The sequence below is a fragment of the Orbicella faveolata genome, unplaced genomic scaffold, assembly GCF_042242905.1.
Source record: "Orbicella faveolata isolate gen_17 unplaced genomic scaffold, um_ofav_v1 contig_1, whole genome shotgun sequence".
NCBI lineage: Eukaryota > Metazoa > Cnidaria > Anthozoa > Scleractinia > Merulinidae > Orbicella > Orbicella faveolata.
In genome coordinates this window covers 34365105-34384406 of record NW_028301536.1, presented here as the reverse complement: position 1 = coordinate 34384406, position 19302 = coordinate 34365105, and the positions used below count along the sequence as shown (strand labels likewise).

The window sequence follows — 19302 nt, the reverse complement described above, 5'->3', positions numbered from 1 at the left end:
TGGAGGTTTAAGTTATTTGGGCATGCTCTTATTAACTAGAGCTAGTGCCACTTCTGTCCCACTCTAATCACCTTCGTACGTGGCGGCGGGCACATTTAATTTAGATGAAATGTGCATGTGAAATAGTCTGAAATACTTTACTTTCCTTAGCTTTAATTTGAATTTAATTTTCTGTAACAGAGTGTAACAAATCCTTGTCGTTTAAAATCGTTTAGCAAAATCGTTTTCAAGATTTTTGGAAATAAATATGATCACGTACTATACTAGCCCATCAAGGTAATGGGTGGTAGACGTGGTGGCATTCGCTATCCGCGATCGCTAGCAGTCGTTAGCACTTTTGAAGCCCTGGATTATCTAAAATAATCCTTACTTTAATTGGGGATTGATTTCTTTCATAAATGCGTAAGGAATTGTACGCGTCTCAGATACTCACTTCGAATCTAGTCATAATCAAGTAGCAAATTGCTTGGGCCCCATTTCTACGGTCTCGAGTACCCAAGACAACACTCTCTTTCAACACGAGGAGTTTAGATGTTATTCCTGTTGGTCGCAACTGCAGTTTTCAAAAAACTGATTAGCAACTTCCTCATTTCTCTCGGCCAAGCTTAACATTTGCCACAACTTCTTTCCATACGTTATATCTCATGGACAATTGTAATCCTAGCATGCGGTCTGGAAGGCACGGTTAAGCCTAGTTGTCATATGCCGCTGACATACCTGGGCACGGCCTGGGACACCGTTACGGCATATGTGAACATTTATCACTGAATCATAATTTGTCCCAAGCATTGACCGCCGGAACTCGGCTCAACTTCGCAGGCAAACCGGCGGTTGTCGGCGATTGTCGGCGATGAAAATATTTTATGTAAACATCATCTGGGGACGCAACTCCAATAAGACGATTCGATCCATTTGTACAGGTGGAATGGTTGAAAATTGCGCCAATTCGATTTGCATTTTGCACCAATTACGGTAGGTCGGCGATCCATGGCAGATGCGCCGGGAACCCACTGGAACAGATCGCGAACGTTTTCAGTTGGAACCGACGACTTCATCGCGGGTAGGTCGGCGGGATATGAGAACCAAGCTTTATGAAAGGGAGAGGACCTTCTTAAATTGGTTTCATGGACGTCAAATACTTGTTGAAAACAAATTACCTCATTCACATTTAGAATCTACTAATCTCAGTACTAAGCCAGAAAACCAACATCTGTTTGATCTGACTTTAATATCTTGCTGCTGTAGTGAAAGAAGAGTGTGATGATAGTTCAGGTACCGCAATCTCTAGTCTCCATACGAGCCATGCGCCCCATCCTTCGGCACTAATATCTCCAGTTTCTATCTAGCACGAAGCAACTAATTATAGAAGAGAATTAATACTCCTCCTTGGACGGGATGCTAGTTCATCGCAGGGTTACCCCCAGCATTAATTTTTCTGGTACCAGTTTATACACCAGCAGGGTAGAGAGGGGCACTGTACGAGTCAATTGTCTTGCCTACGAACACAACACAATTGCAGTGTCCCCGGGAAGGAGACGGGCTAAGGGCCCGTTTCTCGAAAGCCCCGGAAACTTTTCGGGCCTGTAAAGCCATTCTTAGTTCATCTGTATCTACAAACAGAGAGGTGTATACGCCTGAAACTTCTTGTTTGAAGGGAACCTCTGTTCCTGTTAAGAATATGTGAATAAAACAGCGCTGTAATCGTGAGGTTGGAGATTTTACTATGGCTTTCTGGGTGCGAAATCTTTTCGGGACCTTCGAGAAACAGGCCCCAGGACCGTTCGATCTGGAGTCGGGCGACCTAATCATTTGGCCACCGAACCTCTCACTGCATATCTTAGCACGGTAAAAACTGCCGACCGGAGTTAAAATCATCATCACAATATCTAACTAAGCTGTTTCTTCATTTACAGGTATTCTATCCAATAACACACGTGTACCATGGTATATTTTCGCTGCTGTTTCAGCTGCAGCCATGTTCGCAGTCGTCGCTTCACAAGCCGGAAAGGAGACTAAACAAGATTTGGTCTTCCTTGCCTCATTTACCAACCAGGCGTACACATTATCAACAAGTGATCTTAGATCAGAAGGTTTACGTCACGAGATTTGGCCAATCGAAAAAATGCAATCAGGAGAATAGTCATGGATTCAAAGTTAACCGATTTATTAGTGGTTGTCGGAAAAAAGTGCATTTAAAATAATACACAGATCTACAACTTAGTTATTTTGTTATCGGGGATGTCATAAACTTACAGAAAAAACTATGTTACACGGTTCTTATTTTCTGTGTTTCAGGTAACATTAATTAGTTGTTCTAATAATTCTAATACTGGATTACTCATTCAGTCACTTCAACAATTACAGCACGTGTCCACCCCCCCCCCCCCCCCCCCACCACCCCTTCCTGGAACTCACTTTCGGCAGCTATATTAGTATAGTACTAATCAACCATTTTTTGGTGGGGAAGAAACCAGAACGATAGGTTTATGATTTTTAATAATTCGTTTTAGCTTATCAAGCGTTTAATCAAATCATTTCATCAAACGTTTTATGATATTCGCATTTACCCGCATTTTAAAAAACTAGCAGCATTTTTCAGCTTAAACGTAGCTTTGAATTCAAGTTGTTTTTCAAGGTGCTATTGCTGACTCATTACCAGCCGCTGTTCGGGAAAGGAGCCCGCGCAGCGGAAATCGAGCCTATTGTTGACTGCACGATCGAACTATGAATACATTGACGGTTTTTTGACAGATAGTTTCAGTAGCAAAAGCTTAGGTAGTTTTAAAGTCGCTGAGGGTGAGATCTTGCACAATAAACTGACCTCTAACAGTTGACTGTTAAGGTATTCCAATTCGTATTTTTCTCGATACTTTAAGTTGAGTAGTGTCATTGAGAAGGTATTTTTTTTCCTCAGCCCGTTTATTATGATTGCAGTTTTGATCAGCAGACGGCTTAATTAAACGTAACCACTTGTCTAGTATTACACAACCTTGGAGGCCACTGCTCTGATCTGTTCTTGACGGGACTAGCTATGCCTTGATGCGAGACTGACCGTTGGCATTGCACGAATTTTCTCTCCCCAAGTCCACTTTGATACAATAACACCTCAGTAGTCCTTTGATATTGACTCACAGATAAATTCAACCAGAAGAACATTTCTGAAGCATGCACCCAGAGCATGTCCGCGTGTATTTCCTTGTAAATGACCCGTGTTGTTTTGTAACCTGATACAATTCACTTTCCATTAAGTCTTACTTAATTCAGTCTCATGATCTTCAGAGTAGGCCTTCAACTTGCTCTTAGTTTCACTACCAAGCAAGCATGAGCGCTGCAGGTAAAACAATTGCAGTAATATAAGACAGTGCATAAACCCCAAAAAGTGACCAGATGATTTGGATTTAAACACTTGAATTGTTGGTTTTGCGTTGTACATGTGCTTGAATCGTTGTGAATGCTCAGGTTTTTGCCATATTTCTTGGGCTTCCATTATGCTTCCTTAGCTGATGAAAACCGCTATTTAATCTCTTTCTTTTGTTAATATTTATTACATTTTTTTCTTTCACTAAAGTATTGAGAGAGTGGATGCCCCGTGATATGGTATGGGACGTTAAACAATACCCATGCCAAATAAACAAATATATAAACCGATAGCCTCCACATCAACCGAAGGGACCTTTGCATCAAACATACATATAAACAATTTTAAAGAAAGTACTTAAAATTCTGAGGAACAGGTTCAGCCCTGAGGAACATAAAACTTATTATGACCGAGTGCCATAAGACCACGAAAACAGAATGCAAATTCAAGGAATTGTTTGTCTCAATGGATGGAACGATATTTTGTGTTAATAGACGACTGATATATTGACTTAAGAAAAAACTAAATTCTGAATAAAGAATTTATTTCATTTGAGGGTAACGCGTGTTAACTTCGAATGACCCAAAAAAAAATGGTTCACCTTTTTTGGCTTTGTTTTTTTTTTTTTTTAGAGAAAATCTTAGCCAAAATCTTTATGAGATCTTTCCAACTCTTTTAATTGTTATAGGAAATAAGTGAATATAAGACCATTACCGCAGAGTTCCATATTGACTACTTCACGTGCTTTCAGCTCGATCAAAAAACTCAATCATTATCTCTGAAATAGTTGATTGTTCAGGTTTCACTCTTTTCACTAAATACCATGATCATGAACAGTACTATATTAACTCCAGGGTCCTCCAGCCGGCAAAGTTTGTTCAGAACAAAAGTCGCAAAACAGTTGTATCTACCTAGATCGGCTGAGCCATGCATCTTTGACCAATACAGTCAGTATCTCGTCTACAAGATGTCAATACTTTGTTTTTACTATTAGTGCAACGTGATTCAAGTTGCTCGGAATTATTTCAATATACCCTCGCTTGCACATGGCAATGTCAGCCGGAATCAAAATCGTAATCCATTTCACATGTACTATATTGACATCAAAACGGCTGGCCCTGTGTCAATAAGAAAGACTAAAAATCCGATGGAACGGCTTATGAAAGAAGTTTTAAAAAGTCGCAGAATGATCAGTTCCATAATCAATTTTCATCCTGGATCGAAAGACAAGAGAATGCAACGCGATAAAATAACGCCTTCGGATAAAACACGCTTTAAATAAATATTCAGAATATTGCACTTATACTTTTATCCAAGGAGATATCTGGTTTTTTTTTCTTCTTTTTGCGGCCTTGTAATTGGACAGGAAAAAAGTGACGATAGTAAGTAAGTAAGTAAGTAACTTTATTTAATGAGGGTAAAAACACTTTACAGTTATTGACTGATAAACTCGTGGCCCTCCCTTAAACAATTAAAATATAAATCACAATGATTTTAAAAATATCTAACTATGAACGATAATTAATTTAAACTAAACAAAGTGTGTTCAACATAGAATTGGTCTTGAAACAAAACATCAGCTAGGTGCGAATCTGATCTTCTTGCCCTGATTTTCCGCTAATTAATAATTTTCGTGACAAACTGAACTTTTTTCAAGTATTCAGACTGACTGTCGTTGAGTTTAATATAAAGTGCTTCATGTTTTATTAGGGCCCGATCTAGAAACTCCATATCCCACTTCAAGGAACGGCCAATGGGGGCCGTAAAAGCTCATATATTACTCTATGTTCAACCTCGAACTCTTAAAGAGTTCGAGGTTGAACATAGAGTAATTATAAAACTTTCTGCCCCAGGAAAGTCAACTGAAGTTTTCGCATTTCTCAGTTACTGCTACATAGTTCTCTACCTTGCTACTTTTTAGCTATGTAGGGCTAACACATCCGTGGCTGTAAAAACAACTGTTAAAAAAGGTAGTGAAGCAAGCAGCGTAAAATAAGGTACTTTTATTTTTCAATAGTGCTTTCAAATGCTCAGTTTGCTAGACAAAACAAAATATTTAAATGTTGGGCTTTCGTCCGAGAAGTTGTTTTGGAAAACCAATTATTTGCCTAGTCCACCGGCCATTGATAAAAAAAAGTCATTAGGCCAGGTATAATCATCTTTGATTACTTCATATACCTATTGATATTCATCTGGCGAGAACAACTTATCCAATAATTTTCTCAGGATGGATGAAGAAACAAACCAAAAACTTAATATCAAATGACCACATTGAATATAAACGCGATATCGATATACTTTTTTTTGATAAGACTGTTTCAATTTAAGCCTACGCGAGTATAACTACTAAGCCTCAGGATTTTGATTTTGCATTAGTATTTTTAATTTGTTGTTTTAAATTTAGGCAAGTCGCTAAAATACGTATTCTCGGGTCAGTCAACATTGCTATTATATATATAACACGTGTAGAGGTTACCAACTGATTTAGTGGGAGGAAGATTCATCTGAATGACAGCCGGTATGCTGGGCGTCCCGACCCTACTGTCGGTTACCACTCCCTCTTGTAATTTTGCAAATGTCTTTCGTGCGGGCTAGGCGCGTGAAAAATTAGGGCGCAGAATTTAAAATATAATAATTAACTAAGAAAAAGGGAAAAACCACAAGATTTTTTCTGTTTTTATAAGAACAGTGAGAATTGAAAACTGTGACTTGTAAGGACGTAATAGAATAGTGGGACTGGAGTATTCACGCTTGACGTCCGTTTCCCCTTCTACTGTCTTGTTTTCCTAAATAGGTAATTGAATTGCTTTAAGAATTTGTATGGCTCATCATTAAAATTTTTATCTTTTATAGTATAAATGGTTATTATGGAGTTGCTATTTATACTATTTTAATTGATGAGAATATCCACTGCATAAGTAGTTAGTTGTAATCAACATTTCTCCTTAGGTAGCGTTAGTAGCAGTTGAACGTGACTACCCTTTTATTTTAGTGAAAAAGTGCTAAAAAGGCCTCCTTTGAAGACAGACACGAAGAACTGGTCTTGCTATTTCATTTATAACGAATCTTTATCAATCAATCTTTCTTTTCGTTCCTCAATTTACATTTTGTATAAATTTTTATTTTAATTTAGATTTAAAAGTGAGGTCAAGGATGAGTTGGAACACTCCCCGTAGGTTTTCTGCGATGCTCCTTGTTGTTGTTGTCTCGTGCAACTTCCAACCAACAGTTTCTTTACAGACGCAAAGGTGTGCTGGGCGTGGTTGTAAATTAGCCTGCCCAAAGAGCCCTTTATATAATTCATGCAAGCAGATTCTTACCGGAGGAAACTGCAACCTGATATGTCATGCCGCCGAAAAGTGCCACTTCTCTTGCACAGGGGGAAGTTGCAAGCCTATTCCGTGCACCGCAAGGATGTGCGATTTGTCGTGCACTAGTGGAGGCTGTGAAATGGACTGCAAAGGAGAGCATTGCAAAGCCAGTTGTACTGGTGGTAGATGTATTCTTAAGCGCTCCGCAAACGCAAAAACATGCAACCTGAGATGCACCGTTGGACCGTGCAATACCGTTTGACCAACACCATCTACAGAAACTACAGCCCTCACTGTCCGGCCCACTTTACGACCTCGTTTTCACTCTCAGACATGCTATCCAGTTGCTGGTTGTACATGTCCAAGAAGCTCCAGCTACTATCGATGCAATCAGCTTTGCTTTAGTGGTAGGTGTCCTTTAACCTGTCATGCATCTGGCATATGTGACTTGAGTTGCACCGGAGGAAACTGCAAACCTATTATGTGTGACTCAACAACCTGCGATTTGTCCTGCACTGGTGGAGGCTGCGCGATAAAATGCAGAGGAGAACTTTGTAAAGCCGCTTGTACTGGTGGTAACTGTCCCGTGACTTGCCATTCGACCGATAGGTGTAAGATCATGTGCACCAGAGGGAATTGCAAGCCCATTCTGTGTACTGCGAAAACCTGTGATTTGTCGTGTACTTGTAGAGGGTGCGAGATGGACGGCAGAGGAGAACACTGTCAGTTCAGTTGTTCGGGTGGAAGATGCACTCTGAAATGTTGCCCAAACGCGAAAACCTGTGTTCTAAACTGCACAGGTGGGCCCTGCAAAACTATCAAACCAACAATCAAACCAACAACACTTACAATTCAGCCACCGTACCGCCCGGTCCGCACATTCAAAGATGTGTGCAGGTGGCTGCAAATTAACTTGTCCAAGAAGCTCCAACTACAATCAGTGCGAACAGATTTGCACCGGTGGTAGTTGCCCTTTCACTGCCATTCGTCTGACAGATGTGATATGACATGTACTGGAGGAAGCTGCAAGCCCATTCTGTGTACCGCGAAAATATGCGATTTGTCGTGCACTGGTGAAAGGTGCGAAATGGACTGCAAAGGGGAGCACTGTAAAGCAAGTTGTAGGGGTGGACGATACACTTCAAAGTGTCCCTCAAACTCGAAAACCTGCAACTTGAGATGCACAGTTGGACCGTACAAAACTATCAGACCACCCAGCACTGCACTTACACAGTACCACCTACAAATCCTCAGCCAACTACTCCGCGTAATCCATCCAATCCCTTTCAGAAGTGTGTTAGACCACAACGTGGTTGCAGGCTCACATGTCCGAGACGTCCCAATTACACTTCCTGTGTGCAGAACTGCAATAAAGGTAAAGGAGGCTTCTTTTTAAAATAATTTTTCATCATTTCAGTTTTTACTTTCAAATGTTTCTGGGAAAAGGGGAACTTTTATTTAAAGATACTTGTCACACGTTTTTCGGTACCTTACATAGTACGTTATAGTACAAAGTAAAAGGAAATAAAAGTTCTTCGTGCTTTTAAACGAAGAATACGATGGCAGAAACATTGTTACACTTAATCGGTTTAAGGGCAGAAAGTACACCAGGTCTTGTTAAATGATTTTTTAAATCGTGCAAAAGTAAAAACAAAAACTTGCGTTCAGGAGTCAGGTGAAGAAATCATTTTACCGATCAAACAAAGCTTGCACCTATCTTTTGAAACATCCACTATTCTTTGTTGTCTTATTCATGTCGTTGATTTTCCACCACGGTGTTCAGAAGAGAGAACCAGGATCGTCGGTACAAGACCTGGAAAGGTTGTCATGTTTTCAAAGGCCTTATCTGCTAGCCGACGGCATTCCAACTCCTACTTAGCTCAAATCCTCGCTTTGACGTCCAGAAATTAAATGGACTCGCTCTATCCGCAAGCAACAAGTAAATGTGTCGACGGCCCCTTTAATGATACGAAAGTTTGTCGAGACGGGATAGAGAATGTGAATGTACACAAGTTGAAGCGTACCTAGACATACATCAGTTCTTGAATGTCAGTCATCCGTCTACATGGAAAAGTTACGTTTGTACCTTTAAATCTTATGACAACCTGACTTTCAATACTTTAACTTTCAAGGAAAATGTCAGTTAAGATGTTATGCAGAGGAAAAGTGCACGATGACTTGTATTCGAGGGAACTGCAAGCTTGTGATCTGCACTGCAAAATCGTGCCTACTGAATGTCTTGTCCAGGAGGGAACTGTGCCATGAACTGCTGGGGAACCTTCTGCAGGACCTCTTGATCGAGAGGTGTCTGTTCCTGAGTTGCTCCCCTAGTGCCAAAACCTGTGAACTGAGGGGCACTTATTGCAGGTCGCGGTGTGCAAGAAAAAGATGTAGATGTACCAGACGTCGCGGAGAGCGAGGGAACTCTCTGAAGTATCTGCCATCTGACTGCTTATTTGAAAACCTTTTTTGTATTAAAATATTTTTCTACCATAACCACAAAATAGTTTTTATATTGGAGTAATTACAAATAAAAACCTTTTGAAACCAGCACTTAGTAGTGAATACCCATTTGTACCGAGCAACTTTTTCTTTGCGTAAAAGAATGTCAGTTTTAAAAAAATAGGAAATGTGTTTCGTTTAGACTTATAGTGAAGCAAAATACTGAACCTGTCTACTGTCACGCTAATCAAAGTAGCTAATCATGTTAACTTTTCTCTGACTTACTGCCAGGTTGGCAATCTTGGTAGACCTCAATTAACTGACAGCTTTTAAATAAAAAAAACATATATATAAATAAATGCTTGATTGGATGCATATGACTGAATGAAGCTTTTCGACTTCAAATTGAAAAGGTAAAAGGTAGAAGACATCTTTAGGCACTAAAAATTGTCAGCAAGAAGCAGGCGAGGATTAAAAGGCGGTGGATTGGGTGCTTGTCACTTCTCTACAGAACTGTCTAGAAAAAGGACAGGACAGGACGAGACAAGAAGGAACAGATGTATTCATATTAGCGCCTTTGTTTCTAGTCAAAACAGTGATAAACCATGAACGTGTAACGAGAACTCCTAGATGCAGGAAAGGATTCTTTCGAGTAGATTTAATTCAGCCATTCGAGCTCGCAATGGTTTGCATTTAGCAATATAGAGAAGAATAACTAATTCAAAGTCTTCAACATACATGAAAGTAGATAAATTCGGAATAAATTCCATTAACAACGTTTCTGAAAAACCATTATTCAATTTGCAAAACTATTGCAAGTTCTCGTTAAATCTAATCGCCAGGTACTTGAAGTTCGTACTACTTGCAAAAAGTTCTCGTACAGTGTTTTTTCTTTCACCATGACTGATTCCGGCGCCACGAACTCCTGCATTTCTCTGTCAAAGTATTTGGAATAAATTTAAAAACTATTTAATAATAATAATAGTAATAATAATAATAATAATAGTAATAATAATAATAACAATAACGATAATAATGATGATGATAATTTATTTTAAAAAATGAGACAAAATTTACAAGTTCATCACTGGTATAAAAATTAAAAGTTCTTAATCAAAGTATTGAAGTACTATTTAAAATAACTACAAAAGATTGGCATACGCCTGTCGAAAAAGATACGTTTTCGACTGTTTTTTAAAACAATCTTAAGTCTCACATAATAGTATATCCTTTGGAAAAGAGTTCCAAAGAGATGGCGTGGATACCGAAAACGTACGAACGTGAATTATAATCTGGTATTTCCAATTGCGTATCGGTTGAGGACCTTTCACTGATAGGCCTTTTCCCTTCCCTTCTTAAAACGTTTATAGCGCTAAAAGTTTTGGTCGCTTTTTCTGTGCATTCTTCTGTAAGGAGCTGATTCGTTGCTTCAATTCTTTTACCCGCTATTGGTTTGCCCACGCCATCTCATGATTCTCTTGAAAATAAGTAACTTGATCACAAGAGTACAATTACTTTTCCTCGGGCTCTTTAACTTACATTTTCCATAGTAATATCAGTCATAAAAGCGGAAGGTCGCTCATATTTCTGTGTGTTTATCGACGCAATAAACCCACTTGGGATGTTGGGAGAACACGAGAAAAGTTTGTAAATCACTCGCCTAGCGACTCGTAAATTGCAAGCTTTTCTCGCGTTCTCACAGTTTTTTTCACGTTCTCACAGTTTTCTCACGTTCTCTCGCCGATCTAAGTTTATAGATATGTATAGCGGTATATTGCTTGACTAATCTTGAATGTAAGTGAATTTACGTTTCTCATATCTTTATGATTGGTTAGGGAGGCAGGTGGGATGTTAAAGTGGCTGCCTGTTTGGCTCGCAGGATGGCCGGTTGCTTGCTTGCTTGCTTGGTTGATCGATGGGTGGACCGATTCAGTGATGGATTTATTGTTCGATTATATTGAAAAACAGTAGTAGGAGAGTATTAGAGTTTGAGGTATTGTGAGGTTGCATATTTTTATGGGTTTCTGGTTCAGCTAAATTGTAACCCGCATTCAATGCATAAGTTGCATAACTCGACCTTACCTATAAACATGTCCACTAACAAATACCACAAAACAACAACAACAACAACAACAACAACAACAAAACAATATAGTTCCAGACTTGGTAAAAGATTTGTTTTATTTCACTTTCATAACAAACGTTCTTTACAATTACATTAATGATTTGGAAACAAAGCGAACTAACGCCTTGAGAAAAACAACAGTATACTGTAACAAGTTGAAATTTAACAAATTGAATTAGTACAGTTATAGTTGAACCTGGTTGACAATATTTGTCTCATTAGCATGCGCATGCACATAGTTTGCAATGAATCGAAACAAAAATCAGTTCTAAATATTGCACGGTCATAGCACTATTCCCTCTGACAAGGAATTTGAGCCCGATGTACTGAATACTTTTGTACGTCGTGTTCTTTTTTTGTTTTGTTTTGTTTTGTTTTTTTTCTTAACTCAAAGTATGAACTCATTGGCGCTTTTGCCACCCAAAAAATTTTGCAATTCTTAAAAGACAATTTTGTATGTTACACCCAAAGAGCTAGAAATTTCATCAGGTACTAAGTTTCAGTAGCTCGTTAACCATTTGTAGTCAATTCTTATCTAACATGGCTCCTTCTGTGCGCAAAACCGTATGCTAATGAGCTGAATTAAAAACGATGCAGACTGTAAGGAGATGAATACGAGATAGGCTTAGTTCTTAACCAAGCCTTTCCTTAGTGCTCAGGGTCAGCAGCAAAAGGCATCTCCAATTCTCTCCACTGTTCATCAGATAAATCTGTTGGATACAGTTAACAAATACAAAGAACTCTTTAATTCACAGTAATTCACAGTAACCCGGCAGCAGTTATTTGGCAGTCCGTAAACAAACAATAGAGCAAAGAACCTTTAGTAGGACATATTGCTAAAGGATAGTTAATAAAGATGGTGAATTTTAAGCTCGGTAATTAAATATGAAGGTGAATTAATCAACATGACACGCTCGGGTCATGTTGATTAATTCACCTTCACATTTCATTACCGAGCTTAAAATTCACCATCTTTATTAACTTATCACTGCTCACGATGACTTCGATAGCGTTGATCCTAGCAGTATGCAGGACACCTGTCATATATGAACTCAGTTTAATGACCTTGCTCTCCATGAGTTCTCGTGGCCCAGTGGGTGGGGCGCCCGCCCGGTGTTCGGGAGGTCATGGGTTTGATTCCTGTCGGGGACTCAGAATTTTTCTTTGTCCCACGCTCGTGTCATGTTGATTAATTCACCTTAACACATATTGCTAAAGTTTTTCAGTACATAACATTTCATATGACTCCAGCAAAAGAAAAAAATGTCATTATCATATTCTTTTGAATACGGTTATGAAACATTTGCAGAAAGGTCAATCTTTGTTATGGTTGCAATAATTCATAACACTGATATCCCAAGAGCTCGAGATTACTAAAAACCAGTTTATAAACGTACGCAAATGGACGGTGCTCTGCCCCGTTGGGAACCACGAGTGTCCAAAGCTAATAACACCGTAAATGGAAAAGCAGTTTGTATATATGTTATTATTTTTAGAAGAAACGGATACAATCCAATAATAATTTACTCATTTTATTACAAGCATAGTTAATAATTGCAGTGAATCCCTGTAGGATCATGAAGGAGGGAAATAATGTTCGGAGTTACGAAGCGAAACTATGTTGTATATATGTTCTTACCATCCAGCACTTTGAAGGCAATGGCAAAATCCTGAATTTCTGCTGTTGAGAGAGATGTCAGATCCAGCACGTTTGAATCCAATTTGCAAGGAAGGTAGACGCTTACCAGGAAAGCACAGTCTTCCAATGTCATCGTTTCGTCAAGCGTCAAATCTTTTTCGTCAGTCATCAATGCTTTTTCAAACTATACAAAAAACAGTCGATGTTTAAGTGATCGTCTTCACAGAAAGGAATGATCTCTGAATACTTTTATAATTATCGATTTCTAAGAAACAATTGCCGTGAGAGCCAAAACGAAAAGTTGTTAATCAAGCACATTTGACAGATAACCATGTGGGTTCGTTTTGTCAGTGAGAATCAGATTATGCATTATAACACTGTGTCCAGATCGATTGACAAACAGAGCGACTGACCGACCAAAGTAAATCCTTTAGTTATCTTGTCTGTGTATAGCACAAAGCTAGGCAAGTGTGGAAGAGCAATTAAACATTAGAAACAAATACAGTTCAACCCCTATTAAACGGCCACCCTCGGGGAAATGAATAGTGGCCGCCTAAAAGGGGTTGGCCGTTTAATAGAGATAAAAACAATAGAAAAGCCCTCATCGGGGCTTTGATTACTAGCCGCCTAATAGGGGTGGCCATTTTATAGGTGGCCGCTTGATAGGGGTTCTACTGTAATTTACATTAAACAAAACTTAGTTCAAAACCCAACTGGAGCTGGAGGAAGCAGACCATTTGACTATTTACAGGTATGGCCGAGGGGTTGAACTCGTGTCTACCGCGACTCTCAGATTTTTCAGGTCTAGCGCCCAAACAGGCTCGGCAACGCGGCGACCGACAACCAGACAGACAGATAAACATAGACAGAGGGAGCTGACTGCTAAAACTGGCTACCATTTAGGGCACTGACAGGATTAGGAGCTGATTAGTTGCATGAAAGGCTTTAAATTTGCTTCTTTTTCAGTTTCTCGGTTTTTGAATTCAGCGAATTTGATTCACTTACCCAGTGCAGGTACTTGCTGACGCGGGCTTTACGTCGTGCTGTAGTCTTCTCAGGTAACAGCACCACTCTAGTTATATTTTCCAGTTTGTCTATATCTTTGGTTGTGAAATAGTCTGGTTGATAAAAGAAAATAAAATTTACAGTACCTTATCCTCGGACGTACAGCGGTTGCCACCCCTCCCCTCCCCAGAGGATTTTCAGAATTCTGAAAAGAGGATTTCGTCTATAATGCAGGAACGTTCAGCAGCTGTTTATTTATCCCTTGGCAAGATTTTGAATTTTGTTGACTGTCCTTCCACGTCACTTGACACTGGAATGGCAACCAAAATTTGGCATACACCTCAGGCCAAGTTTCGGCCTTTTTGACAGAATTGCTCATTTCTTCCGTTTAATTTCTTGCAGAATTAGCACCTTTTTACATTCTGTTATTGTTTCTGGTTAATTTCCCATCAATTCACGTAAATTTTTCTAACTTTCTGAAAAGATTGTGAAATCCAAGAAAACTAATATAATGACCTCATGACCATTGAAACATAGACCATCTTGTACAGCGGACCGAGGACAATCTTATGAACGTAAAACAATGTACATAAGTCCAAATGGAACGTAAACATCTACTCCCTTGCACCATTGGAAGAGAACATTTCTGTAAATATATTAGTATTCTATGATTACATATCTGTTTCATCTACCTGGTAAATCTGTCTGGTCTGTAGTTTCTACTGGAATGTCGTCATACTCAGGATCTTCCTCACTGCATGTGGCATCCCAGTCTCTGCGATGAGTTACAACTTTCCCGACATACTCTCCTTTTCTGATTTCCAGGCGATTAGTTTCTTTATTGTAATCAACGCGGCAGCACTTGAAGAGGAAGGGTGCTTGTGAGTTCCTCGCCGCCGCATCTGGAGGAAAATAGGTATCCGTAGCACGAATCCTCAGAGCTGAGTTCCTGTTTACGTTGAGGAACTGCAGTGACGGCGGAAGATTTCTCACTTCGGCTGCCATTTCTCTCTGTAAATCAAATAAATGACAAGTCTACAAAAATTATCAAATTTCTCTCCCACTTAAAACTGCGCGATTTAAAGTAAGGCTATTTTGAATGTATATTTACTATTAATTGCAATGCCAAACTAGACTCAAAAGAAAAAATACCGATGAGGTAACAGTAGGCATGTTTTGATAAAGGCTTATTGAAATCAGGTCATGTACGTTTTATAACGACTTCCCGTTTTTTGTAATGTAATGACGTTAACAAATATTCCTTTTTTTACGAAGATAAAATTCGGTTTTTACCTGATGCATTCTTTCCCCTTTCAGTTCAAATTTTTCGCTGTAAATAACAGACGTTATGAGGAGCAATTTATCACATTCTGCAAAAGACTTCATTTTGTTGGCATCCAGCTCTGCATTTGCCAGTATCCCACGAAGATCTGGATCGTCAATGTACTTTTGGCTCAATTTTCCGAGTGTTAGGACGCCTTGGTTGTCGCATAACTTAATAGTTCCTCCTGCAAATCCTGCGACATCCACGTCAAACTCATGGTTGCTGGGTTTGAGAAAAAAACGAATGGGCAATTGAGCTATAATGCTGCAATTTTATGACCATCTCCCTCGAATCCCTCATCCTTTGCGAAATTTTAAGAATGTTTTAACTATAAACCCGAGGCTGAGATTTTTAAGAAGGATACAATTCTGTATGCTAAAAATTTACAAATACAATACAATTATGTGCTTTTAACTAAAGTTAATAAAATTCTTCCTTTCTGGCTCTAAACGGCAAAACTAGCGGAAAAAAAAAAAAAAAAAAAAAAAACAGCACTAGCCGTATGCTCGATGTTAATAACATTTTTGCAAGAAGTTTTGAGTGTGATGTTAGGTTTAATGCCTGCAAGCTGGCTCCAAAATTACTTTAACACCATCCATACCCTAAACCCACTCGAAAACAGGTATATGTCATACGCTATAATCTAAGAATATTCACAAGAATAATTTCAGCCTAAAATCAGCAGAAAAATAAGAATACTTCGGCCGGAAAAACAATATTCTTATAAGAAAAAAAAAAAAAAAGAATGTGAGGGTTGAGATATACCCCTCCATTTTTCGTCCCCCTTTAAATGTATTAATTGTCAGGTTACATTTTAGACAGCTTTTAATTATTGTAACATGTTACAAGAGATTCTTAGGCCGGATTACTTATCGTATGATACATTGCCATTGTCTCCTTTCTCCATACCTCCATACCTGTCATCTTTTATTTACGTGCTTACTTAAGTGGCTTCAGTTTTATTGTATTTGGCTTTAAGGAAGGATCTGGTCTGGATTTTTTGTACACAATTTGCAACGTTCATTACATCATTAATCAGTCCAATGAGGACAGAAAATACCATTTTGCAAGTTGTTACTCGGCTATTGCGATAGCTTATTTTGATTAAGAGTGTTCCTAATGGTACCTGGCACCCATGTCAACCTTCTGTTTCATTGACAGCTCTTCATCTCTTATATTTGGTGTGATGGATTCACAAACTGTCTCCTGTACAGCTTCGTCGACATATCTCTCGAATCCTGCGAGGATTACAATTTCCGATTTTGCAAAAGGTCTTTTCCATAGTGGCCTATGCTGCCTGACCACCAGTGCCAAGGGTTGTATTTTATCAGTTTCGCCGTGGAGGACTGGGAAATATTTATGACTAAAATTCTCCTGGGCAAACTTTCGAATCGCGTCTTCAATCATCTGAAAACAAAAGCAAATCGAAAAATAGTATTGAATATCCCATTCGCCAAAGATCATTTAAACATAAACAAAATGTCCTGTCGTCCTTTGATCTACTGTTGGCAGAGTTAGCGATCAAACTCTTTTTTATGTATTTCGTAACAAAGTTCTAGAGATTTTTTGATGCACTAGGCCTTCCCAGCATGGAATCAATAAAATGAAGCCGAATTATATCGCTTCTAAAATCATCATCTTGGGAGAATGCATAACCTTGCTCCTACTAACAGCAGAAATGAAATGAAATCTTCCCCTGCCAATATTTCTAACTTTACTCTAGGAAGGTTTATACAGTTTCATAGACTTAATGAATGCCATTTTCTATTTCGTAAATAGGCATGGTGTTGGCAGATCTAATATACAACTTATTTGTTTCGATCAGATGCGATGTTTTAACCAGCGTGATGCTTGTGGGGAATTCTAATGAAATAGAAACTTGTCTTTCTCATTTAACGGTTGATCATTGAATTTAATTTAGTACACGATGAGCAAATTTACAGAAAATTTCTCATTAGCAACAGCATCCTCCGGTAAACACACCCAGACAATGTACTGGTACAAAGCAAAAATGTTCATCACCGTGAGTCTGGTCACATCACGGCATGCGTGACAAGTGAAACGCGGATGTGACAGGCAGCTCTTCTAACTTTATTTTTTCATATCAATCACAACACCAAAGGGCCTATCTGAAAAGATTACTTATTGCGTGGGGATCCCAGTGGCATGTTAAAGCAAGTAAGTCCAGTTCAATATTTATAGTGTTGTCGTCCTCCACAAGGCTTCCAATCCCCGCTTAAATTAAAAGATGGATGGAAAACTAGAGGGTTTCAATTCCAAGTACGACGGAAAATTTTCGAGGGTTTTGTTATAATTTGCCGGGGTATATACTTTTTCCCGACAAACCACGCTGCGTTTAGTTCAGAATTTTCCAACGTATGGTGACTTGTGTATTAGTAACGAACTAGTTGAATACCGGAAATAGGCCGAACAAATTGCTAAGAATATATCACATCACACCACAGAACGGAATTTCACTCAAATATCTTATTACCGAAGCCCTAAAATTTCTTCGACATTTCAAAATGAAAAATAATTAATATTTAAAAAAAGTAAAACGCCGTGAATAGAATATGCCAAAAATGCGCGTTCAGTTTTGAGGATTTACAAAGATGTTATTTAGGTCGGCGTTTTAGTTTATGTGAAGGAACGTTTCTTTTTTCCTTCAAAAAATTACTAAATTGTATACTACATTGAAAATGATCGGGGTTTTCTTGCACACGAAGGTTAAATCTCCATCTTATGAGCACCATCAGAGGAAGACAAATCTTAAAGGAGCTCAGTGTCACGGTTTTGCGCTTCTCGAAAAGTTTAGCTGAAATTTTTAAGTTGCGTTTGGTTGTTTTAACTTCGTATGAATCGTATTCATCCTCGTGTTCTTTTATGGTTTATTTTTATCTCTTTAGGTCTTTTTCTATCTTTATAGAAACTACTGTTTTCAGGTTGAAATAACTGTACGTAAAACTACTGTGATTGAGCTCTAAGCTCTCTGCACTGACAACTCAATAAAAAGCCTGCTACATTATAATTAAATACATTTATAACAGGAAGATAGCTAGGAAAACCATGGAATTGTCATACCGTAAAATCGGGCACGACGTGTTGCTTGGGTCGACCTTGCTTTAACCAATTAACTCAAGATAAGTTCAGTCAACTTTTGCTTAGCGAGGAAACGAAGCGAGTCGTCGTGTCTTCTCCAAGAATATTCTTGGTACATCCGCTATCAGTGCTTCTTTCGGTTTCTTGAAATGACGTTTGCTAGATAAGGACGTCATCATTAAAATCCAGTTCGTTGGGACTAGACTGTAATAGGCATTCGTCGCCGTATTTAAATAGAAATCCCTTGCAATCGAAAACTACCACGAATGCTTGTGTCAATCCGTCAAGGTTTGATAGTTGAGGGAAAAAGTATTGTTGTCTTTTTCCGCTGCCGTGACATGTGTCCTTTACGAAACCAAAAGTATAAATACTTCGTATGCATTTTGGCTTATTGTTATTATTATTTTTTCAGTGTTTCTTAAACCGAAAGCAGATAATAGCGGAAGGTCGTCGAATTAATACAGTCGACCAGGGCAAGGCTGAAGGTAACGTCCAGTTCGCCAAGCTTCGGGTATTTTTTTAAATATGTACATAATTTTAGCAAGGTCACGATAGCGGACCAGGAGAAATTGTATCATCACTTCTTGCGCCTGCGATGAAGACTAGAATACGTGCAATTGCTATTTCTGAACTCTCCAAGAGTTACGAATCACATGCTTGTATCTCCGTCAGCTATTTTGGTTTCGGAAGAAAGCGAAATAAAGAGAAAGAATTACGTGCCGAAAACAAAGCATTAACAGCAGAAATTAAAACTAGATAATAATTCAAACTGCAATTGTAGAATATGTAACGCGTGTCCGTAGCGCATAACGCGAGCGTGACTGCTTCAGTATCGTGAAGATCGAGACCGTGTGCTCTGGGAGGTAATGTAATTACACAATAGGACGCTATGTACACAAAGTAAACGTTGTTTTCCTCCTGTACACTTGGAGATTCCACACAATCAGCTGTGAAAAGGCAGGGGAGAGTGTGGGTCCCAGTCCCTCTTCATTTTCGTTG

The 19302-nt window shown here is 38.8% G+C and overlaps 1 protein-coding gene and 1 pseudogene across 2 annotated transcripts; one reads left to right on the top strand and one right to left on the bottom strand.

Annotated features, from left to right (window-relative positions):
- Positions 1-6492: 6492 nt before the first annotated feature.
- Positions 6493-7732, top strand: LOC149118849 (uncharacterized; annotated as a pseudogene).
- Positions 7733-11266: 3534 nt separating this feature from the next.
- Positions 11267-18610, bottom strand: LOC149118848 (uncharacterized). 2 transcript variants are annotated; one of them, XM_089273723.1, is made up of 7 exons: positions 18286-18610; positions 16331-16611; positions 15174-15426; positions 14573-14891; positions 13881-13993; positions 12876-13059; positions 11267-11946 (listed from the first exon to the last, which is right to left on the bottom strand). In XM_089273723.1, exons 2-7 carry the CDS (start codon positions 16609-16611, stop codon positions 11885-11887), a joined length of 1212 nt encoding a protein of 403 aa, XP_089129849.1. In that variant the 5' UTR covers positions 18286-18610; the 3' UTR covers positions 11267-11884. The 2 variants fall into 2 exon arrangements, with proteins under 2 accessions (XP_089129849.1, XP_089129845.1); XM_089273719.1 differs by lacking the exon at positions 18286-18610 and having other exon boundaries at positions 16331-16683.
- Between the last annotated feature and the right edge of the window lie 692 nt (positions 18611-19302).